The sequence below is a fragment of the Dermacentor variabilis genome, chromosome 4 (assembly GCF_050947875.1).
Source record: "Dermacentor variabilis isolate Ectoservices chromosome 4, ASM5094787v1, whole genome shotgun sequence".
Lineage (NCBI taxonomy): Eukaryota > Metazoa > Arthropoda > Arachnida > Ixodida > Ixodidae > Dermacentor > Dermacentor variabilis.
This window is the reverse complement of record NC_134571.1, coordinates 107,201,297-107,226,931: the sequence shown is the minus strand read 5'-3', so window position 1 is coordinate 107,226,931 and position 25,635 is coordinate 107,201,297. Positions and strand designations below refer to the sequence as shown.

General features: G+C 45.6%; 1 protein-coding gene across 1 annotated transcript in view; it reads right to left on the bottom strand.

Annotated features, from left to right (window-relative positions):
- Positions 1-22,270: 22,270 nt before the first annotated feature.
- Positions 22,271-25,635, bottom strand: part of LOC142577872 (gonadotropin-releasing hormone II receptor-like) — a 127,709-nt gene continuing 124,344 nt past the window's right edge. The window contains exon 5 of the mRNA XM_075687304.1: positions 22,271-23,366. Within this exon, the coding sequence (XP_075543419.1) occupies positions 22,890-23,366 (477 nt within the window). The 3' untranslated portion in view covers positions 22,271-22,889. The remainder of the gene's footprint in view (positions 23,367-25,635) is intronic.

Genomic DNA, 25,635 nt, shown 5'->3' with positions numbered 1-25,635 from the left:
CACCGGTGATACAAACACGGCATGTTTATTCCCTATCTGTAGCGTCGCCGGTACGGTCAGTGTGGCTCACAGGGTACGTATGTTTCCGTAAGGTAACAGAAATCATTCTCTAAGTCATTTTGCTATTTTATTTATAAAAATAAATTCCGAGCTCAAGCACTTATGTTGACAGTTGACAGTTGACCCGTACGCTGGCATTGTGTAAACTAGCTGTGAGCCCCGAGATGCATGTCGAAATAAGAAGCAGCACTTAGATAAAGAAGTGTCCGTATTCATACATAAAAGCACATAAGTACGAACTATACATGCAAATACACACATAAATACTGCGTACGCACGCCTACAGTCTGTCTATAAGGTACCCGCCGTGGTGGTTCACTAGCTGTATAGGTAGCTGGTTCGTATCTGTAGGTAGCCGCTTCGAGAGGAAACGAGGGCTCGTCTACCTCGATTTAGGTGCGTGGTAATGAACCGCAGGTATTTGAAATTATTTCGGAACCCTTCACAACGCCGTCATGCGTAACCACAGAATTGCCTCAGAATGTTAAACGTCATGAATCAATCGACCTGTCTCTGAGCTAAAATATATGTAAATGTGCTGTCAGGCAGAACTTACATTCCCTTTCACCTATAGATAACTGTTCCCCCCGTTCACATCAGCACAAGTTAGTTGAAAAGTGTTATCCCTGCTTGCGAGGTCTATAGTAAGCTAAATGCTCATTAAACAGTGAACTAGGATGGATCGGAGGTCCGTGGCGTTCTACGCATATTGAAGCACGCTCAACAGCGTTCCATGTAAATGTATTACATATTGGGGCGTTTAGCGTATACTTGCGTAAACATTTGGGTTTGTGGGAAATATCGAATTCCGTAAAATGCCTCTAGCTTCTTCATAGATGTTTAAATTTATTTGACCAAAGTACGGTTAGCATTTTTACAATTATCGAGAGTGTTAATTGTTGACCTAATCTTTTTTCCGACCTGCTCTTTACTTATCAGTGCATTATCATTTGCTAACGTTTATTATGCGCAAAGGAAGCATACGTAAAAGCAGCGCTTAAAAAGTAAGTTTATTATTTATTTGCAGATATTACATACTTGAGAATCTGAGTGATGTGATTGATGAAATAAAATGAAACCCGCACTCTTCAAATTAAATGCAATAGGAATATTGGTGTTTAGACGACGTAACTTGTGATTTTCAAGGTTCGTGCTTCGCCAGGTATATTGTCATCGAATATTCCACTGTTTTCTTTTTTAATGTTTCGCTTGAGCTCGCAGACTCACGTTTTAGGTAGTGCAGTCGTAGTAGGAAGTGCGATTAAATATATTCGGCACTCAAATTCAAACAACCAATAATGATTACTCTAAAGAAATAAAACTCCTAAGTGTAATTTTGGAAGATGTGCATATTGTAATGTGCATTCGCGCTTTACGTGGAACAGTTATTACTTCGTTCCAGTAGTTCGGTAGGTGAAGCGTAGTTTACCAGTGAGGAATTGACAGATTTCACGAATTTTTTTTAGGACGCCACACTGGCCCACAGAAGAGGAAAACCAACGGAGCTCTCCAAGAAATGCATGCAGGACGTTCAAGACTGTCATGTCCTCTTTATAAGTTTTGGCTTTGAGATCAGTTATTAGTTCCTTTCCCTGGCTCGTAGCCTCTGTAATGTGGCCACAGAATACCAGCGTGCACGAGATCGAAGACTCTATGCGTGGCAGCCTTACGTCAATGCATATTCTTCAACTCGTACACATGTATCGTTCGGAAAGGTTTTGTTGCTTTTCTTTATTCAATAATATTTGCCATAGCTTTTGTCACTGATGTAAGGTAAAGCTACATTCTTGTGTGATGGTTGCGAGTGGATGTTGGAACCAAAATGATAAATGAACAAACGAGTGGCTGACCTTGACTTCTTCACGGCGGTTTGTATAAGATTGCGTTGAAGTGTAACAGATTGCTAATTACTGTGAAACACTGCCAAAGGTTTCATTATGCGTCCAATAATTACGTGGCGATTGTGGGCGTAGATAAGTGCTGAATATGTGCGTACAACTTGCGCGTGATGAGCACCCGAAAATTAAATAAAATTTTCTCATGTGATCGGTTTTATGCACTTTATGACACACTCACGGACCTATGACACTTCAAGTACCAATTGACTAACTATGGTTGTACGCAAATCAAGTTCTTTTAGGAATAACATGAAGCATGTTAGTCGCACCGCCTTACAAGAGTTTTGCGCTATTTGTGCCTGTCTTCTTAAGCTAAGGAAGAATCACTACAAACATGCCGAGGATGACGGCGCTGCCTTTGACGAAGATAGATCCTCATATCGAAAGCTTGGCCTGCCTTTCTGCGGCAGCTTGTCCCTGTCTATGAGCTTTATACCACAGTGGGCTACTCAATCTGTCAGCCCCATTCTTGATACTGGTGAAGGAGGTGATACAGAAATAAGGCGTTAAACATGAACAAGCAGGTGCTGTTTGCAGTTAAAAATAAATGTGCGCTACTTTCGACAGTGTGCTTAATTTATAATATGCATAAATTACCGGAAAATCTCAAATACATGGCTTCTTTGAATATGTCAAAATCCCAGGCACTATGCTGATTGTGCACTTTTTAAAGATCATTGCCGAAGGCTTGCAAAACCATGGAAGCGTCACGCATCAGAATCACCTCATCATGTCAAGATACTGAATCCTAGCAAGTATGCCCCTAAGTTTTATATACCATTGTGCTTTCCTACAGAACACGGATTTCCCTATCTTTTCCCTAGATCATAGTGCCAAAGTAAATATAAAAATGTCTAGGAAAGTATCAAGTTTTTATCCCTGCATGTATGTCTTCCAAACCTTCGGCATTTAGAAGCCAGAAGCCTACGACACATCTATCTTGCCATAGTAGTCAACTATGCGATAAATTTCTTACACGAACTGTAGCATAGTGAAGTGGACCCTTCTTACCCCTAACAACGACTTTTCTCAATATATCACTAATTAATCTATCTGCTCTTGGCACAATACACTCGTCTCACCTGCTGCGTCATAAAAATGGAAATTTACTGCTAGTGCTCTTCAACAGGTTAGTACTTGACCTACAGATTAGTAAGTGAACCGTATAATTGGAGTGAAGGGGCCCGTCTAGACTATGCCCCGTTGCCAGCATTATGCATACGTTTGCTGGCTTTGGCCAAAAAGTGTAGTAAAGCTAATGTCATTGCTTTTAATTTATGATGGTTCAGTAAAAGTATTTCTGGAGACGCAATAGAGAGAACACGAAGTCGTCAATAGAAGCTTTGAAGCAGCAAAATTGTATATGACATTCAGCTGCGCGAAGGAGCCTTTAACGTAGCTGCAAAGCCCACGAAGCGTGGTGACGCCTTATACTAAGCAACGTCAGTTGCGAGACTGAGCCAATGAGTGCTCTCGAAGCTAAGGCAAGTGCACAAAGCGGCACACTACGTCCCCCGGGCGCAACGTAATGTACGCACCAGCATTTTCCCTCTCTGCACAGAAATGAACGTCGTTGCCGAGGAGGAGCCTTTGCGTAAAGGACAGTAAGAACTGCTCACCACGCAGTCACGGCCGTCGTACTTAAAGCTACTCGCCCCTACGCCACTTGCTTGAGAGTACGCACGCACAAGGGAAATAAACGGACAAGTGTCTAGATTGCCCTTTCGCCTATAGAGAAACACACACTTCTGTGTATGTGTCAGCGTAGTCAGTGCTGTAGGTAAACAACAAACACACATGCGGCGTCCAGAACGGTAGTAAGTGAGAAGCATAAAAGGTGCATTCAGTCGAACCAGCGGTCAAAGACACACACGCCTGCATGAATAGAAGCACGCTCACGCACGTGTGCGCAATCACACAGACAGGATTCGATCCTTCTATTGGAGCAAGTACCAGAAACACATATGCACTGGTCACCTTTACAGCTTTCATGGGGGGCGGGGGGTGGGAGGGTTGTTGCTGGCGTCGCTTTTTGCGTGGTCGCAGCATTGATCGTCGCTAGAGTCTCGCGTTTATTGCCTCCGTCTGCTCAGCGATTGGCGCAACCAAGTTGCATTTGCGGGCTCGCGAAAGCCATTTTTATTTTTGCTCCTGAAAGACAATGCATCGTCTCGCACTCGCCTGTGGGCTCGTCTTCCCACGCATGTGCAGATGTTCTGACCGCATATAAGGTGCATAATTAGAGGACGCTACTAAAGAATTTGCATTGAAAAGTGGACGTGCTTCATTGTTTGACGTCATTTTGGGACATCAGTGTCGCTGTGTGCGTTCTGTGCAAGGGAGCGCATACGGAGACACTAGGAGACATCGACTATTGTACCTTGGCCACCGCCAGTGGAAAAAAGTTTCATTTATATTGAAAAGCGCAGTTGTTCTCCAAATAAAAGATCACACACGCCACCATCTCAATAGGTTATGAGAAAATGAATTTTGCAACATAGCTCCACGTTCTGCGTCAAAACGATTGTGCAGATCCACCGCACACATTTGACTTTATGCAATGCCAAGCTTCCATGATTTCATTGCTCTGAAAAGAATGAGATGGAAAGAAGTGGCTTCATTTTCATTTTGCAGAACGAGCAACTGCGAGAGATATTGATTAAATTATGGGGTTTTACGCGCCAAAACCACATTCTGGTTATGAGGCACGCCGTAATGGCGGACTCCGAAAATTTCGACCACCTGGGGTTCTTTAACGTGCACCTAAATCTAAGTACACGGGTGTTTTCACATTTCGCCCCCGTCGACATGCGGCCGCCTTGGCCGGGATTCGATCCCGCGACCTCGTGCTCAGCCACCCAAAACAATAGCCACGGGTCCAGATATATTTATGTTTGTGTGCATCACAGGTCGCAGCATTAGTGTAATGCGATGCTTGCCTGTATATGCAGCACAGTTCACAAGCTACGCTGAAATGCAAACACTAATTCAAGCGGATGCGAGCTGGACACGTCGACGCATAGATGTCGAGCGGGCGAAAGTGGTGTCTGATGCTTGCTGAACCAAGAACGGTGGGGAGAGGTGTTTGCACGGTGAAGTTGGACACACATATAGATACATTTAGGGGTAATTATACCTTTTGTGCCTCAGTGGCCCATACCGATAAAGCCGATTTCACGAAGGGTGGCCACATTCCCTGTTCCACATATGCAACGACGAAATATAAATAATCAATTAAGAAAAATATTCCGAAGTACAAAAAGCGTCGTTAAGTATAAGCCTCTGTTCTAGATACCTCAGTACCTCTATAAGCCTCTGTGCTAAGCCTCTGGGCTAGATACCTATGAAGTGACTTTAAATGTTTAGGTCGTATGTCAAGATTTATTGTTTTATTGTGGAGAACACAGGTATACACTGTACCAGTGATCAATATAATATTTCTCCTTACTTTTTATGCAGCCCAGCAGCACAAATTGGCATATTTGGAAACTATTATTACCAGTCAAGGTAAATATTCGCCCAAGAGTATAGCACAACACCATAACGGAAAGCCTACCGGTTTACCAGAGCTCGAGTGAAAGAGCTGACAATGGAGTGGAAGATTAACGGAATTGTTTAAAGGGAGTGTTCATCCATTCAATTTAAAGCGCGAATGCGTAACTGATCTACGAAGTTTGCGCACACTGCCCAACTGCCCCTGAATTGCAGTAGCCATTCCCGCGTACTGATGTGCTACGCCATGCCACATCAAAACATATGATGTGACATGAACATGGAATAATATTCTGCGGATATCGCTTGTTTATGTTCGGAACCTGCCTGCAGACGCGTCTTAAGTAATAACTACGCATTTCTTACATGAATTACGAGTACGAAAGCGTCTTACTGCTCTCAACACAGCTGTGGGAAGAAAAGGAGCTGAGGCGCCGGAGTTCCCTTTGTCCCAAGCATATGAAGCGAAGAGGCAACGATGCCAGTTCTGCAATTTTATTGGAAGTGCAGAAATGATAAGCTAAAGGCGAGTGAAAGTCAACGAAAAAACTTCCCGCTGAGTGAAGCCGACCCCATAACTTACGCCTTGCGCGTGCGTCGCACTACCAATTGTGCTACTGTGGCAGCTGTTGTCACGTGGACATTCTTCAGTATTATGTGTAGAAGATTTATCTATGGAAGTGTGAGCCATCGCCACTGAAGGCTCTGGTGGTCCTGTACACATTACTTATACACCTAAATGAAAACTATACAATTAGTTTCTGCTATGATTGGGTTCCCCATTGCAAAAACCAGCGTCTTCCAGTGTGAAACCGGCACGTTTTTTGGCGCTGGGTCGCACATGGTACGCTGGCGCTCACTGGGACTCACTGGGACACCAGTGAGAACGCTGGATAAGAGCCGGGTCACACTGTAAGAGACGCTGGTACCACTGCCATGACGCTGGGGCGCACTGGTTTGTGCTGTACAGGCGCTGGTTCTCGCTGCAGTTCGCTGGTTAGCACTGGAACTTCGCTGGTTGTGTTTGTGCCGCGCTGGTTCCAGTACGCAAGGACGAGCACTGCTGAATACTAAATGCTTTATACAGTTTCATCGCTTGATACTAGTGTACTACATAACGCTATATCTTGGGGTCATAAAATCCTATTTCGTGTCGCAGCTTGGAATAAAGGTGCGTGAGCTGCCCTGTTTATTCATGGACATTTGACACTGAAGATCACTTTCGTTTTTTTCATTTTCCCTTTTGAATGGGCGGAGAGCTAAATTCTTGAACGAAACCACTCAAGCGCAGAGGACGCCGCGTTCTTTATTAGTTCGCACGTAACGTATGACTGGGAGTTGTCGGCGTTGTTGCAGTGTTGTGGAGTGGACATGAATGGCAGAAGACGTTCAGACGCACGCGAACGGACCTATCGAAGCCTATCGCTGACTGATATTGTCGCACCGATAACAAAGCTGAGGTGATTTGTGCGCTTCCACTTTCCCTATTGCACTAAAAAAAGTTCTGAGGCTCAAATACACACATTTTAACTTTCGCCAGCTACCCGCGCCGAGATCGGTCCTCCCCCCCCCCCCCCCCCCCCGAAGAGTCGTATCGTATCCGCCGAGTCCGTCTTCACGCTATCGGCGCGTCTAGGCTCAGGAATTAAGCAGTCTAGCAAGGATAAATCACTCTATATTTCAGCTTTCGCATCGGTGTTCTTAATTAAAAAAATTTTTCATGTCTGCAGTGCCAGCACAAGAAGCGATGACCGCCGATGTGACGCGTCATAAGCAGAGGTATATGTGCTATCGCCGAAGGCTCCCAGCACTAGCCTGCGCTTCTCTGACGAAGGCATATGACTAGACAGACGTGTTGACTGAAAGGCATCACTGAGCTAAGAAAACGTTGCATATCCACCGCGTGAAGAACAAGAAACGGCTATCGAAATCGGCAGTAACAGCCCATACATGCAGCGTTCCGGGTCGGCGGTTCATTTGGGACTTTTTTCGAAATTAAAATACTAATCGCAGGTGAAAATCGATGTTGTGGCACTTCCCAGCATGCTACTACATACGGACAGCAAATTTTTCTTTGTAGTACAGGCGTGAGAGCTAGTTGCTGGGCGATAGCGCATCTACCATGCCTGTGCGGGGCGTAGCTCAGCGAAACTAAAACTGCTTCTCCATTTCGACATGGCAAATTATCCGTTTATATTCCTCTGCTGGCGTGGCGTGGCGTAGCGTTGAAGTGCTTGGCTTAGGTATCTGTAGGTCGGAGGATCGAATCCTGGTCGGAGCAGTTTAATTTACGTTTTTTTTATTGCACTAAAACGCTCTTTGTTGCTCTCTGTATTCAAAAAAATATATACGGTTCCAGGCACCGCCTATGTAACGCACTAGACCTGTTTTTCGCACGAGTAGCCAGTGCCTCCCAGTACGCCGCGCCTGCCAGCACCCCAGCATCCAGCGCGCGGCGCTGGGCCCATAATCCGGCGCACTGGGTTTTGCAATAGGGCTGGCTTCATTAGCGGTTGGTTTCTTATGGTACTGACAGCAGCTGACGTTTATGCATTTCGATGCGCAGAGGCTGTCACATGTAGCTCAGCTCAATTCGAACATGGTTCACATCTCGCAAACTTCTGTTCGAATAGTCACTTACTTGAGAAAACACGACAGCTACGCACGGGAAACAAAAGCTAAATACTTCAAGAGGATGGGTGAAGTAGCAATGTTGGTCTCACGAAATTTTAAGCTTGAAACCTTTTTGGTTTAGAGGCCTGTCAGGCTCACTGTTACTTTCTTTCCTTCTGAAAAAGAGCTTTGTGCAAACAGGCTAGCGCTCACTAGATCTGATCGAATTTTACTTTCAGGTATACTGACCTTTGGCGCGCGCAATCAACCAACGCCAAAAGTGACTTTCTTCGCTGATCGTGAAATAGAATTCAAGCAGTGTTTCTGGAAGCAATGTAGAAAAAATGTGCATGTTTGTCTCCTTGGGCAAAGAATAACACGAGTCCTGGAACTACTCAGATTGTTAGTTTTATTTTAAACTACTTCCGTTCATTCCTTCCGGCATTCAGGAGATACGTTTGTTGTCTCAGTATACTTGAAAAAGGCTGCTTGTTAGTTGTAGTTCTCACGACTAAAAAAAAAAGAAAGGTACAGGACTGCGCGGCACACTCAGCACAGTCACTGCGTAAGCTGTAGGACCGTGAATTGATTGAACACGGCAATTGCAGTTAGTGAGCTTATGGAAAGTCATATCTTTCTTTGCTTACATTTCTTGAAACATACTCAGGTGCCCTTTATGGTCTGAAAAGTAAGTCAAGCAGGACATGCAGTGGGGCAGTAAGGGTGCTTTGATGTTTGTGAATACAAAGTCAGAATAAGAACCGGTGCGCGAAGAGCTGCATTCTGTATCGGACACAAATTCCACGCCGAGGTCTTCTTGCACACACACAGTGTACGAACCGGGAATTGTGGGGATCCTTCGTGTTTACGTTAGAATCACTCGTAAAAATTAGGGGTACATCCTGTTGATGAACGAAGGCATGTGGCAAGAGGTGCGCAGTCCTTCCATGTTAAGTGTACGTTAAGAAACATGAATTTTTAAGAAAGACTCCAGAACATAGACAAAAGAATTGGCGGGGAAAGTGCAGAAATATTTTTACCTTAGAAGTATGGACATACAATTCAGGTAGAAGCTTCGAACGTTAGCCACCAAGTTAATGGCAATTGATAGTGCACAACACAATTTGGAGTTATAAAAACTAAAGTGGGGAGGAACAGAGACAGCAAATTGAGTGGAAAGAATGGAGCCAGAAAAGGCCATGGTGATTTAAAACACGCTAATAAAGAAATCAGGACTGAAAACACGTACGACCACATAGAGGAGGGAAGTGCCTTGCGATTTTAGGCGCGAGCTGGCTGGTCTAGGACAAGGACATACCTAGGCAAATATTTGCAACGACATGATGTATGTGCCCACTGCAGTAAAAGTCCATAGATGGCTCAGAACATTAGGTTGGAATGCCATGCATTCACCCAGCAAAGACCACAGCCAGAGTTTTCCTTTCAGCAACACTGGGATTCAAAGCTCGTGGGAGCGTTAATATGAAAAACTGCCATTTTCTCTCGGTAACAAAATATTCAACTGGTCACCATTTGATATAACCAAATGATGTCTTGCTTATTGGTTGCAAAACAGGTAAGATTGATAGAGCCGTTGTTATTATAGGTATATTTAAATGTTCAACGAGAGAAGGTGAGTCAAAGGTAAATATGGACAGCGATGTTAACCAGGATTGAACCCGGTTGGAAAGGCCTTAATAAAGAGATCGGAGATAAAGGTGAGATAGTAAATATGGTATGTGAAAGTAGATGCAGTAAAACCTGATGAGCATAAGGAGGCTTGGTGACTATTAGCCGCTACCGTGTTTCGTAAGACATATCCACAGAAATAATCTTTATCATCATCATTATTTCTGCAGGCATTGTTGTGTCAGCTATTCTCAAGCTTCAACGTTCATACGACATGCCATTATCCTGAACGTATCAACCCCCCAAGCCACACGCCTCCTCTTCTGCACTTCTCATTCAATCATTACCAAAATCATTACCAAAATAAGTTGTCTTCCCAGCACCTTCTATGATAGAAACATAGTGGGTTGAATGGACAGCATTTTAACACGAACTGCCGAGTATGTTTACAAGTCGCCAACTCTTAAAAAAAACTTCCGCAATTATTTTCTCAAGCTTGTTTCATGTGATAGTTGTTTTACAATGTAGAAGTCTCAATGTTTCCACATTTGAATCCTTGTCTAAAAACCATCAGCCGAACAAAGCCAGCGAGATCGACTACTGATCTTGTACGTATATCCACTGCACAAAATTGAACAAGGTACGCCCAGAAATAAGAGAGGAAAATAAGGCTGGACGAGAGTTCGTGCCGGTTATGTCGTTTCTTTCTTGTTGCGCCTGTATTGTTAAATTTTTCGTTGCCAATACCAATTAACACTTAAGGAAACGATTAGTCTGCCTACCGCCTTGTGTGCCGTGATAGGCTCAGCCTTTCTCGCTCGGCTTCTTTCTGCGCTGTCGCAGTATGAATATCACCCTTTTCTTTATGGTTCCTTCATTCAGGTTAGCTCGCTCCCCCATTGTAGACTGTCTTTACGTGTCTCATTTTGTTTCGCGTTCTGGAACTATTAATGTCTAGCTGGGGTACCAGCGGCAGCGCATTCGTAGTTTTTGTTGCTTTCTGCCTTGTTGTCGGCGACGTTGCTGGCTAGAAGTGCTATGCTGCTGTTGAGTTTTTGGCCCAGTCAGAACAAACAACCAACACCAGTAACAGCAAGGTTCAATGCGCGTTACGAATGCCAAAAGGCCACACTACCATAGAGAAAGACACTGAAGAAGAGAGCACTTTCTCATAGAGCCCAGCGGCCGAATTGACTGCAGCACATAAGGCGGATGGAATTCACACGTGAACCACACTTACGGTTTCGCTTTATGGCGCACGCGTTTTGAACGCTAGCTAGCACGCGTTACGGCGGTTGCGCTGATTCGTGCGGTATTTTTGTTTTTTTGCTTCTACTGCTCAACCGTGCGCGGTCTTACTGCGGCTTCGTTTTACTTTTTAGTAAAAACGATTGCGAACGATCTTTACAAGCCTCCATCGAATCTGCGCCACGTGCAATTTTATAAAGACCCAAGGTTCTTTGTAAATGAGGAAACGTTAATTTTCTCTGTATTAATGCTCGTTACGTGCTTTTTGTGCATTCATCCAACGTCGTAGGACCAAGTAATCAGCAGTATTTCCCGTGCGAAGATCCATTGGACGGCCTCAGGTGAAAAGAAGTAAATTGGCAGCGTGTGTCATTTTGCCATTTAGACCTGACAGGATTACGGCGTATAAAGGCGAAACGCGTGAAAGTGTTGAATGCACGGCATTACAAACGAAAAAAAATCGCCTTTACATACACGAAGCGGAAAACACCCGGCTCATCCCAAACAATACCATAAAATATGAAGAAAACGTCTGATTTCGAAGCATTCTCCATTCCCGGGCATCATTTAATTCCCTTTAAGAGCACAAATAGACGGGCGACTGCGCGTTTCTGAAACAACTTGGACTCAGCCGACGCGATGGTCCGCTACGTGTACAGAGGTGGCCACAACACAGGCTCTCATCCAGACCATGCTAGACGCTCGTAGAATGGCTTCTACTCGCACTGAGGACAACTTCGTAGGTGCAAAGCCTTTTTTCCGTCGTTCAGAAGACGGAATTTTCGAGTTACGACTTCCTGGTTTTTGAGCCTCTCGGCGTTATCTATTTCGCGTTCTGCCGGCGCAAGCAACACAGTCCCTTGTTATTAGCCTTGCCTATCGCTCGCAACGTTTTCGACAAACGTGAGGACCAAAAGAATATGTACCAAAAGGCGTTACAAACGTGTACCATTAAGATTCAGTACACGCCAAAGTAACTGTCACCACGGCCGAGCTGCTTTCTGCTAACAGCGTCACGACACCAGGCGCAGCAAGCGTGCCGCGAAAGTACCCCAAAAAGTAACTAATGATAAGGTTGGGCGTCAGAGAAAGCGTCACGAACTTGCCCCAGTGAAATTCAGTACACGTAAAACTGCGTCACAAAGCCGGGTGTGGCGAGCGTGGTCAAATATTAATGAAATAATTTGCAGTAATGTGCGACTCAAAAAAAGCGTCGCAAACATCTCCCAGGACGAGTCGTTAACTCAGCTGCGCCAGGACAACCGAGCTGTTTTAACGCGAAGCTTTCTATGCCTAACTGATTTGTGCGCGAGGGCGGAAAACGCACTGCAGGAAAGCCAACTTACAGAGCTGCGTAGAAAACTACCGTTCTAATTCGCAGTATCGCGCCAGCGTCGACTGGCCTGCCAGTCAGTGCCTGATAACGGCGCGAAGCGGCGAGCTCAGCAAGAGTAGCGCGTGCGCACAAAGTTCACTGGAAGCGCAAGTTGCGTCTGCTAGGCATGACACCACGCGTGTCGCGATTAACTGAGCTTCACTGCTTATCGGAGACTGCAAGCACGCGTGAACACGGGCTCGTCTTAGGATGTGCAAAAAAGAAAAGCTCCTTTCTTAAAGAACGATAGTTGAGCGCCATGCTACCCAGACGAACTGTATATATCTGCATTGCATTACGTCACGCAATCCATTCCCGCTCGTTACCATGGATAGGCTGCGGGTGCATCGCACGGCAGAAGAAGAGACTGTCGTACGCGAATGTAAGCGCGACCGCGGGACCCGCCCGTAAGGCGGGTCCCGTGTATCGGGATCGGCATGCAGAAGCCATGTGGGAAACGCTTATGCACTCGAGATGCCTACTAATGTTGTGATGGTCAGCGTGGTACATCAGTCTGAACACGTCTTGCTGTGACGCGGGAACGTTGTGACGCGGGAGTGATGAAGACCTTTAAGCCACATAGTACTCCGATTGTCGGCTGCGGTGACTTTAACATCAACGTGGCCAAAGAGCACGGCAAATGGATCGAGAGTTTCATGCTAGATCGCTACTCGCTGAAACTGAAGACGCTGCACAGACCCACGGCGCAACATCGTTGCTGCATTAAACTCACGTTTGCAAGCAGGCTGTGTCACGTTAACATGGCAGAGCCTCTGAACGTCTACCACAGCGATTACAAGGCAATACTTTGGAAGTGCAGAGTCGTCCGTCAATGTGCGAGTGTGTGCATGCAATCAACGGCTACAAGATTTAAAATAAAGGCTATGCAACTTAACGAAATGGGTATTCATGCAACTTCAACGTTAAAAAATATTCAATCCTAAACAAGGAATATCACGTATGCATAGCATGGGGTCGCTCAGCATTTCTTGGGTTCGTTGCGCGGTCGATGGCTTTGGAGTTTAACTTTGAATCACTTTGCTCTGGGGAAAAGCTTCGAGTTGAACCACCTTTCTTTAAGAAAGGAGCATCAATTTTTTTTCGCTAACTGCGTTGCAAGTCTCGGTTCCATGCAGTAAAAGCCTACATTGCATGAAATGCGTCGCACAGTGTTTAACAACATTTCTGACCTTGTCGTAGTCCAGCAGATCGGCGCCCCAGAATAAACGGAGCGTGCGAGTGGTGGCCGAATCACATCTCCGTGTAATAGCGGCAGCAGTGCGCACTTAATTGCGATGGTCATGCGACCGCTGCCTCATCGGTGGCTCCGGCGAAGGAGCGCTTCTTCCGATGGTCGACGCTAGGGGAGATTGCTGAGTTGGCCACAACTATTTATCAGTGGCAAGCAGCGCTCGCCAGAACCGTTTGGTTGATAAACGCACTGCGCCTGTCACTGTCTGCTGTTTGTTTCTTTGGAAACGCGACGCTTGCTGTAGAGGCCATGCCGCCGTTGCCCTCAACGAACCGAGAATAAATGGTTTCTGCAAGCGAATAAAGATCAAGGTAAATATACCTGGTAGCGAAGCTTCCATAGGAGCCCATACGTTCAAAACATGGCGGTCCATCGGCGGTCCATGGGGCTTAGCGCCATCTGTATGGGGTGAGAACACTTCCGGCGGAAGAAAAAATAATGTAATGCCATGTCCGGTAAAAGCAGAAGTGACGTCATTTTGTTTTCGAAGGCGCGAAATTTGTTTTGATCTTCCTTTGGAGCTATATATTCAAATGCCCCGCCATTCGAGTTGATGGGTGTTTCGAGCTTTCAGCGTGGAAAGCGATGCAGGAAAAGGCCAGCCGTATGGTTGTCGAAATCGCATCCCTGCACAGAACATACTTTCATTGGAGGCTGACGAAAGCTTTAGGCGTAGAGTGCTGATCCCATTCTTGGATGCCAAGCCCGTCAACCAGAGCAGTCGCACGAAGACAACTACACAATTATCTGGCGGTCGTAACTCACTACTTTTGACTGAACAGATTCAGAAGCAATGAAGCTACCCGCGTCACCAAATTCAGACAAACTTCGACAAGCAAGAAAGCACAAACTTTGAGGGGGGCGTATTTCAACAGGTGATACGAGTGCGCCTTTCTGCCCATTTGCGAGTGATAGTGGCGTCAACGCCCCCTGTAGCGATGGGCGCTGAAAAGAAATGCATTTATTAATAATAATAAAATTAAACTTGTATTTTCTTATCTCGTCACGAATACATAAAATTGACTAGGAATTTTATTTTTGTTGAATGAATCTAACTGTGTCTCGTTTGAATTAAAAGACGCGTTTTTCTTTTCCAATGTTTGTTCCCTCCAAACATAGTCGCGCTTCAAACGCTGCTCCCATAACCCCCCATGGTGATGTCGGTGACGATCTGTACTGAACCGCTTTTCCCCAGAAGCTTCGCAGCCTATTTGAATCGACCTTGTAAAGATCCCCACTAGCGTCGACCATTGGAACTAGCGCTCCTTCGCCTTAACCGCGGATCAGGCAGCATTTCAAAGCATATCCAAAGGTACTCTATATTTTCTGTGTGCATGCTACGTAGCTCGTGATACTACTGCTAGCGCCAGTAGATGCAGATCGGCCAGCGCTCACGCGCTCCGTTTACTTTCCGGGCCACTTGTACATGCAGTGATGCCGTGTCGAAGTGCAGAAGGAACAAAAGATTATGCCTGGGGCCAAACAAACCCCGCTAAATCAAAAAAAGAAAAGATAAGAAAGAGGGAGAGAAACGCGTCGCCGAACAGGCGAACTTCACATGCTCAGCCTGCCTCGCTTGCTTGGGTGGAGTGTCTGGCCCATGACGCATGCATCTGGCGTGTCTGGCGTGCCTTTAGCTTCTTTATAGGTAACGCAAGAAAAAGAAGTCGTATATTACAAGTTCAAAGTTTTTTTCGTTTTAGCAGGAAGATTGAGAATCAAAAGCAAAGCCTTTTCTTAAACAAAAGCTGGTTGAACGTGAAGCTTTCCCTCAATGCAAACTGAATCAAAGTTCAAAGACAAAAACCACCTAACGAAACCAGGAAATGCTGAGCGACCCGATGCTACGCATATGCGATTTGATTGCTTGTTTAGGATTGTATTTGCCAGATAAGTAAAGTCTCTGATAAGCTGTCTCTGATAAGTAAAGAAACTCAGCTAATCGCGACTGGGGTGGTGTCATGTCATCAGCAGACACAACTTGCGCTTCCAGTTTAGTTTGTGCGCATGTGCTATTCTTGCGGAGCTCGTCGCTTCGCGCCGTTATCAGGCACTGACCGGCCGGCCAGTCGACGCTGGTGCGGTACTGCGAATGTAAATTGTAGTGTTCTGCACAGATGTGTAAGTTGGCTATCCTGCAGTACGTTTTTGGTGCTAACAGACGAATCAGTGAGACCCCACCCCCATAGCAAGCTTCGCTATATTAAAAAATGAAACATTGTCAGTTCATTTGACATTGTTTTTTTTTTAAGTACTCTCGTCAGCTCTGGATGTGGCCGTACAACACGGGCTCCGACCTTCAATACAAGTCCAAGTGGGACGCCTTGCTGAACAGCTCGGAATTCGCGCACCACCTACAGGCCGTCCAGAAGGCCGGCGACGTCGCACAAAATCACCACGTCCCGGTCCCGTCGTGAGCGGAGCTACCAACTTGACTGGGGAGCTTCCGGCTCCCCCGAGTCATGTTTCTCAGGACACTTCAATAAAGTTCTTGGCAATTGTCAATTTTCTCGTCGCCTAATGGACGGGGCGAACACCAGGTGGGACGTGTTTCTTGTTGCCAGTTTTCGCCAAGTGTCCTCTCTTGCTGAATTTCTGTATGAGAATACTACGTGGCTTTCGTTGCGCAACTAAGCGGAATGTGGCGGCTCCTGACAGAATCACGGGGACGATAATGAAAGAAAACAAGGATACGCACTTCGAGCTTGTTTCAATACAAAACCTAACTTGTGGAGATGTGTGAAACGCGGGAATGTTGCGCTGATATATGTAATTATTTTCGTTGTTCTACTCACCAGCGCAGCCCAGGTGCTTTGGCGTTGCACTGCTGATAACGAGGACACGCGTTCGATCTCGACCGTGTTGGCAGCATTTCTATCCAGGCGAAATGCAAAAAACGCCCGTTCCACTTATGTTTAGCTGCTCGTCGAAGAACTCCAAGGGGTCAAAATTAATCTGTGGTACTCCTATACAGCGCACGTGCGAAATAGATCCTGGTTTGGCCCGTAAAAAACCTAGAACTAAATATTGATTTCCACGTTTGAGCTGGCATAGGGGGTTTAACATTTGTTCTGACTATGTGCAAGTCGCGATACAGGTCATGCATTAACAATGTATACCCCACAAGAGTTGTAGGCCTCAGGAAACCCCTCTGCTGCATGTAAAATGAAGTCAATGCAGTTGTCCGCTACATGTGTGTAATACGCAATTTCTCCTTGATGGATAAAAAAGAAGGAATATTCCAAAAACGAGTTTCTCTAAAACGAATCCGAATGGGAGGAGGCCATGAGAAGCACGGTACTCCGAAAGCAAGCCCAGGCTATCCCGAGGGCCCAGGAAAGCGCGGAGCGTCACGGCTTTCTGGGCTCTACCTGGGGCGCGGCCAGCGGCTACAAAGGCCTCCCATTAGGAGGTCCAGCCAGTAGCTCCTCAGGATTAAATAAAGTTCGTTGTCTGTCTGTCTGTCTGTCTGTCTGTCTGTCTGTCTGTCTGTCTGTCTGTCTGTCTGTCTGTCTGTCTGTCCGTCCGTCCGTCCGTCCGTCCGTCCATCCGTCCGTCCAAATATTTGTTATGTGCTGACAATATCATGTGCGTTAATCTTGTAGGATAAATGCGGAAATTAATGTGTATTTTAGTCAACACGCAAATTGTGCAATACGGGAAAAGCCACTCTGCATATCTTTCATCAAGATGCCTTGCCGAGCGAGAGCGTTGCAGAGCGCCCTCCACTGCTGTGTAGAGCGCGCGAACGGGCGGCTTTGCTCTGCGGAACGACACCTGGAGACGGTTGCTGGGCCCGAAATAGCGCGCCCAGAAGCGTGCGCGGCCTAATAAATATGTAAACTTCCGCATGTGGCATCTAACCAGCGGCCATGTTTGTAAGCGCTTTTGTTATCTCCAACAGTCCGCAACCGCGCTTCATTTGTTTCGAAAGGACCGGCGCGCATTGCCAGCCCGTACGCTTCATTGTATGGCATTTGCCGAGCCTTCTACTCTGGCGCCCCGGGCGGGCGCGTGCGCCCGCCCTGGCCGCTATAATTTGAAAGACATCTGCGACGGAGACGGAGTAAGCTGCGCACTGTGTTTTCGCGGCTTAGTTCGCGTTGGGATGCGATAAGCACCACGAACTCGCTCACTGCTGCTGTCGCGCTTCCTCACTCAAGAACTTTGACAGAGAGTTTTCGCGCTGATTGAGTGAAACGTGTTCATGTTTGCTTGCGCATGCGTGACACCATGCTCGTTAATTGGGTTAGCATGCCTGTGTTTACAAGTTTATGGGACCCACAAGAATACTATCCTTACTTTGCATAGCTACCTGTCCAATCATTTGCTATTGCAATTGATGTTTCGCCTTTCGGGTGAAACTGCGCTATTTTCTTCATCCGCCCCATCTCCATTTGCCATATCAGTGGTGCAATAGTTTTCAATCAAGGAGGGTAATCACCCATATCGTTTTCTTGTCTTCATTATCTCTTGGCTTCGTATGACAGCAATTAACAAACAATCGGTCCCCTTATTACTCTTGCTGGTGGCCAGCCGAACGTGTCTCGCATTTGCATATAAGCAATTCTTTCATTCTGCTTCATCATAGGGCCTTGGGAGCTAACGTGATGGATTGTCATTTCCTCACAGTGCGGCCGTTTTACTAACGCTAGGAAAATTATTAATAAGCGCGATTCATTACACTTCCGTGCGGATACAGCTAGTTCTGGCATCATCGCTTCAGCAAAAAGCTGGCTTACTGCTGCACTTGAAGATATTTCATGACTCAACTCGGCTCACAATCTACCGTCGTGATCGTACTGAGTGTGAAGAGGGAGGCATTCTACTCGCCATATGTAGCGCATTGAAATAATTTGAAGTTACCATGGGGAATGATGGTGAACCTGTCTGGTTACGCATTGAATTGGGGAAGCGGTAAATAATACTAGGCGTTTGTTATACTTCACCCAACAAGCCTTCTAACTTTGTCTCTACTTTACACGATCTACTTGTCCTATTGTAACTCGGTGACCCTTGTCACCGATAGTGTTTGGTAGGTGATTTCAATTTTTCCTGATACACTATGATCATCCTATTCGCTCGCTTGTAACCGTATCACCTTATTCTTCGCAGTCAGGAATTCTTTTATTTCTGTTGTACTTTTTTTTCTCTTTTCGCAAGTTATACTACAACCTACTCGCGTAAATGTCACTGCAAATAGACTTGACTTTATTCTTACTGCTCGAGCTGGTCTTGTTTTCGGCTTACCTTGCCTAGATTAAGCGACCGTCTGGCTCTCTCATTTGATATTCGCACTGCCATCAGGAAGACAATAAAACTATCGAAGTGAAACAGGAATTGTGGCCAAGCACATTTTTTACGAAATTACCATCGAGCTGGCCCATTATATTGACAATTTCACGGATGGCTTCGATAACAGAACTATTGAGGCTAACACGAACATTTTTCTGAAAATCACCACCTATGCACTCCGTCCAGATGGTTAACCAGCGAAGCTGAAACTTGCTCCCCCGTGTTTATCACTGGGTTAATCCCGACGGTTCATTAAACGACGGCTTGGAAGGCTGCCGGATCCTCGGTACGCAGTCACTGCTTGCGCTCGGCTTCACGAGCCTGTTCTTGTGCCCGGGCTGCAGTATCGGCACGGTGTAGATGAGCAGATGAGCTGATTCCCGGTTCTGCTTGCGGCGTTACTGATCGAAAGCTGCGTGCTCCTCAGGAGTACGTATGACGCGTGGCCCACCCATTTCGGAGCCGGAGAGAAACTGCTGTGCGCGCACTCGCCTGCGACGGAGAACAACGACGTCCCTACTGGCACAGCCAATCACGCGCCTCTCTTCCTGCTTTTTTCTTTCGCGCGTGCGCATGGGACTACGCCGGAGAAGCCTTCGGAGTGTAGGCGACGGACGTACGAATCGGTTGAATGAAAGTGACTTAACCAGCATATAAGTATAGCCCGCTGCGCAACATTTCACGTCGTTCTGAGGTGAATTAGCCACCTAAGAAATTGCCTAATAAAAAAAAGCTTCTCTATCGCTTGGCGAAGAACTCGTCATCCAGCGTTTCACGAAATATCTGTAAGGAAGCAAATAAAGCCTATGTAGCTGCTTTCAAAGAAATCAAAACTAAATTCCAGCTTAACACGTGGTAAATGACGATCCACGCGTTTTTTTTTTGCGCGCGAGATCAACGCTAATTATGACGCCACACTTCTTTTAGTCGATACCTATGGCACTGGTATTTCGGATCCCGAATGCGCCGATATACTAAACGATGTTTTTTAGGAACTTCCCCCGATCCGCCGACGTGACACCTGCTTGTACGCCACACTACGCTTACCAACCTATGAATCCTATCATCAGCGCATCTTCTGGCATTTCTAAACAAATTGAATCCCTAGAAACATTGCAAGACTGAGTACAGACTAAATTAATCCGAAGGGGGGGGGGGTTCTGAAAAAAGTGGCAGTGAAACTACTTCTTTGTTTCTTACCAGCATTTTTCAACAGTCGACTGATGACGTCGCCATCACTCATAACTAGCAAGTTTGGAAGCCGTTTCCGGTGCCCAAACCAGGCAGTAAAAATTCGTCTGTAAACTATCACCTTATATTCTTCGCCAGCATTCCTTCTGAAATCCTCGAGCACATTGTCTACACTAACCATGCCACCTTTTTAGAAGGACATTCCTTGTTTTCAAATGCGGAACACGGATTTCACAGTAATCTCTCCAGAAACACAGCTAGCATCCTTCAATGGCTGGCTTCATTCATATTAGATCGTCGATCACTAGTTGATTCTTTTTTTCTTCACCTTTCGAAAGCCATCACAAAAGAAATTCATAAAGTGTTACTTATAAAGGCTCTATGTATAGCTGGTGCAGAACTTGACAAATGCAAGGAATTATTACCAAATATAAGGTTTTATGTGTTTAGTGACTAACAATGCTCCCTTGTTACTGACTGAACGGCATTCCTGTTTTGTCCCATATATATATATATATATATATATATATATAGTTAAGGCTGAGGAACTGACCGTTCGGCTGGGCCACCAGCCGAAGCGTCAGTCAAGTATACTGTGCTGATTTAACGGACGTCGCACTGCTTTTCTTCATATATATATATATATATATATATATATATATATATATATATATATATATATATATATATATATATATATATATATATATATATATATATATATATATGCGCGTGTGTGTGCGTGTGTATGTGTATGTATATGTCTATCTGTCGAGTAACGTTATCTCTATAGGCACAGAAATCACCACCTCTCTAACTTGGTCTCCCCACGTCAGTTTCTTATTAATGGGAAATGTCTAAAGCTACGTCGGACGTATGCGCAAATAATTCAGTTTGTCGCCGTAAAGATGCGGCGGAGTAGCCGATCCGTAAGGAGAATGCACTTTCGGAACTGCAGTCCGCGAACCTTCGCACAACTTTCGAAATACACCGCTTGAAAAAGGCACGGAACTGGATATTATATATATATATATATATATATATATATATATATATATATATATATATATATATATATATATATATATATATATATATATATATATATATATATATATATATATATGCATACCAATTTTGTGCATGCAGGAACACTGCAGACTCATAGGACAAGTTATGAATGCGTATCTGAAGACCTGGCAATAAGTGAACAGCAAAGAATAGCCTTCCACTGATTTTATCGCAGAAAGCTATTGCGTTGATTACTCTGTGGGTGTGTGGACATTAATTCCCACTTTTCCTCCGAATGTTTCTTTGCTGCTTTCCATTTACCGACGTGTGGGGTAGCCAATAGGGGCAGCGTTGCGTAATCTCACCGCCTTACCTTGTATGTGTCTCTGCCGCTTCCTTTTGGCCAGAGAGGGGCATGCAATGATTGCTGCACTGCGTTTGACGCTTCAATTTGACGACTGAAGCAATGCGCCAAGTTTGACGATTGAATAGGTCTAATAAAATGCGCAGAATGATTTTGCTGTAGCAGGGATTTAGAAGTAATTTTATTTCACACAATATTTCAGTTTACACAACCATCCTAGGTGGAGTGATCACCGTTGAGCTCGCTATAAATTATGATCCGTGATATGTACATTCAATGACACTTCTATGTAGTTAAATAACTCCTTTATTGCAGCGGTTCTTTTTGTGTTGTTTTTGTTTATTGTTACCATTCACAGTGTCGCATCGGCCGTAACCTTCAGCAACTAGACTAGATGTCATTCGTGCAATCGTCGAGACATAAAACCGAGGGTAATTCTCAAACTCTTATGGCTTCGGACACGCCGCGCACTGGTAGTTTGCAAGGCTTAGCTGTTTACTACTCTAAAGTATGAAAAGAGCATTTACCTTATGCGTTTTGGCATGCAGTCAAAGGAACAAACCTTCTGCCCTTCACTAGCAAAGTGTGCGTCTTGTGTAATCTGACGCAACCGTTCGTTGGCCTCTTGAAAAGTTCTCATGTGCACACCTCATGTTGCCTAATCTATATTGGACGTTTTGGTGTTTTCAAATACCGAATACCTGTGCAGCTAGTTTTGCTGTAAACTAGAAAATATTTTGGGCTTCTATTAAGTTCAACAACGCTTCTTGCCAATTGTGATAGACCTTGGTTGCTAACATACATCAACTAGCTCCGTGCCAAGCCAAGAAAGCATGATGAAGTTGTAGGAAATGGCGCAAAAAATAGCATGAGTGTACTTTATTGAGAGCAGCCAGCAAATATCTCTAGTAGTCATACTTGTCCTGTACCTAGAGGACGTTCTCTTAAGACAAAGCTCATACGGTGTCACGACGTTCACAGGCAGCACTTTGACCCTATTTCGGTTCACTCCATTTTGGTGTACCGCAGACGTTCCCGCATACTTGCCATGGGACAACAATAAAGTAGTTGTCGGTGAAATAAGATGAGTCAATTTTACGTATCACAGGCCGTAACCACATCAAGTTTTCGGCAGATAATGCACCGAGGTTCATTCGACATGCCCTCCGACTACACCAGCTATTTACAAGGCTAACGTGGGCTGCGGGCGCAGTGCATTTGAGCAGCAACAGAAAAGTGTTCTTATTTACAGTGACAAAAGGTCGATTTCAGAAGCCGCACTACGCGCAGCCCACTGCTGTATTTTCCACGTGGCAGCGCGCTCGAAAAGAAATCTTCAGACATTCACGGGGAGGCAACGTAAGTGAGCCATGTTTCAGCGAAGTTCTGAGGCTTAGTTCTGAAACTGACAAAGTAACCTAGAAATGTCCGCTGTTCCAGTGATGTGCCAATTTTGGCATGTTACACTTCACAGGCTGCCGCGGCATTGCCGTTGATCGCGACCAAGGGAACGGCCTCAACGTTGCTTAAGTTCACGCTATCCTGATCCTGGAGTTGATGCAGCTGGAGCAAGCGGCCATTGCTGAGTGCGGGGCTGGCCAGCGAGCTGGCGTCGGGAGCGCAGGTGCTCGTTGTAAGCGCCACGACCTGGGCCGTTGTCAGGCCTCGCTGGCGTAGCGTCGAGTCGCGGCCGTAGTAGCAGCTGCGGCTACGGCTGCCGCCTCGACCCCTGCACAGGATCTCGCACAGTCCGCGGCGAATGTGCACGTTGAAGAGTCCGTAAAATATGGGGTTGACGGCGCTGTTGAGCAGGGCGACCGTCTCGGCAAACACGATTACAGCACGTGGTACCTTGATGCAGTAGTGGCTGTGGATTCGCACGTTGTGCACCGCGAAATATGGTATCCAGCAGAGCATGAAGCTCGCTATGATGCACACCTGCGGAAAGACGTGAGAAAGATAAAACGATTATTTGAATGCGAAAGCATGGAGAGAGAGAGGGAGGGGAAAGAGAAGGGTGGCAGGCTAACCAAATTGTACCAGAAAGAGCGCGAGAGAAATGTGCGGGGGAAAATAGGAACGTTAACCGGAAAATGGAAGAGAAAATAGTCTAGAGGAATTCGAAATCCCGAAGGTAACGCCGGAAGAACTAAAGAAAGCCTTAGGAGATATGCAAAGGGGGAAGGCAGCTGGGGAGGATCAGGTAACAGCAGATTTGTTGAAGGATGGTGGACAGATTGTTCTAGAGAAACTGGCCACCCTGTATACGCAATGCCTGATGACCTCGTGCGTACCGGAATCATGGAAGAACGCTAACATAATCCTAATCCATAAGAAAGGGGACGCCAAAGACTTGAAAAATTATAAACCGATCAGCTTACTGTCCGTTGCCTACAAAGTATTTACTAAGGTAATTGCAAATAGAATCAGGAACACCTTAGACTTCTGTAAACCAAAGGACCAGGCAGGATTCCGTAAAGGCTACTCAACAATAGACCATATTCACACTATCAATCAAGTGATAGAGAAATGTGCAGAATATAACCAACCCTTATATATAGCTTTCATTGATTACGAGAAAGCGTTTGATTCAGTCGAAACCTCAGCAGTCATGGAGGCATTACGGAATCAGGGTGTAGATGAGCCATATGTAAAAATACTGGAAGATATCTATAGCGGCTCCACAGCCACCGTAGTCCTCCATAAAGCAAGCAACAAAATCCCAATAAAGAAAGGCGTCAGGCAGGGAGATACGATATCTCCAATGCTATTCACAGCGTGTTTACAGGAGGTATTCAGAGACCTGGATTGGGAAGAATTGGGGGTAAAAGTTAATGGAGAATACCTTAGTAACTTGCGATTCGCTGATGATATTGCCTTGCTTAGTAACTCAGGGGACCAATTGCAATGCATGCTCACTGACCTGGAGAGGCAAAGCAGAAGAGTGGGTCTAAAAATTAATCTGCAGAAAACTAAAGTAATGTTTAACAATCTCGGGAGAGAACAGCAATTTACAATAGGTAGCGAGGCACTGGAAGTGGTAAGGGAATACATCTACTTAGGACAGGTAGTGACTGCGGATCCGGATCATGCGACTGAAATAATCAGAAGAATAAGAATGGGCTGGGGCGCGTTTGGCAGGCATTCTCAAATCATGAACAGCAGGTTGGCACTATCCCTCAAAAGGAAAGTGTATAACCGCTGTGTGTTACCAGTACTCACATATGGGGCAGAAACCTGGAGGCTTACGAAAAGGGTTCTGCTGAAATTGAGGACGATGCAACGAGCTATGGAAAGAAGAATGATGGGTGTAACGTTAAGGGATAAGAAAAGAGCAGATTGGGTGAGGCAACAAACGCGGGTAAACGACATCTTAGTTGAAATCAAGAAAAATAAATGGGCATGGGCAGGACATGTAATGAGGAGGGAAGATAACCGATGGTCATTAAGGGTTACGGTCTGGATCCCAAGAGAAGGGAAGCGTAGCAGGGGGCGGCAGAAAGTTAGGTGGGCGGATGAGATTAAGAAGTTTGCAGGCACGGCATGGCCACAATTAGTACATGACCGGGGTTGTTGGAGAAGCATGGGAGAGGCCTTTGCCCTGCAGTGGGCGCAACCAGGCTGGTGATGATGATGATGATGATGATAACCGGAAAAGTCAATGTTTCTACTTTGCTACCATTCACGGGGGAAGGGGAAGGGAAACATAAATACGGAAAGAATAGCGAAGAAATAAAGCAGAGGCGCGACAAACATACCTGAGGTGGGAAACGTCTGTGTTTTCCTACGGTACACTGGAGGAATGGTTTACGAGGAGGGAAGGGGGGAGTGACATGAAGAAATGGGCAACACAGAAGGGAAAATATTCTCAGGTTTCGTATTTGCAGGAGTGCTTTCCCTAAAACCTGACCGAGTTCCGAATACAACCCAACTCTCCAGGTGGGCTGTGGTTAAGTGCACGTCCTTCAGGATTCCTTGCTTTGTAACATGTGCATATTTTACGGAGGAACAAAATGGAGCGCCTCAGCATTGTGACAGCTCGGTGGTTTTATTGTTCCGCTGCTAAACACAAGGAAGCGGCTTCGACTCCTGGCCATGGCTGTCACAATGAGAAGAGGGTGAAATGCAAAAACGCTTCTCTAGTTTGGTTGAGGGCCACGTTAAATAACCCCAGGTAGTCAAAGATATCCTCCACAAAGGCGCCCTC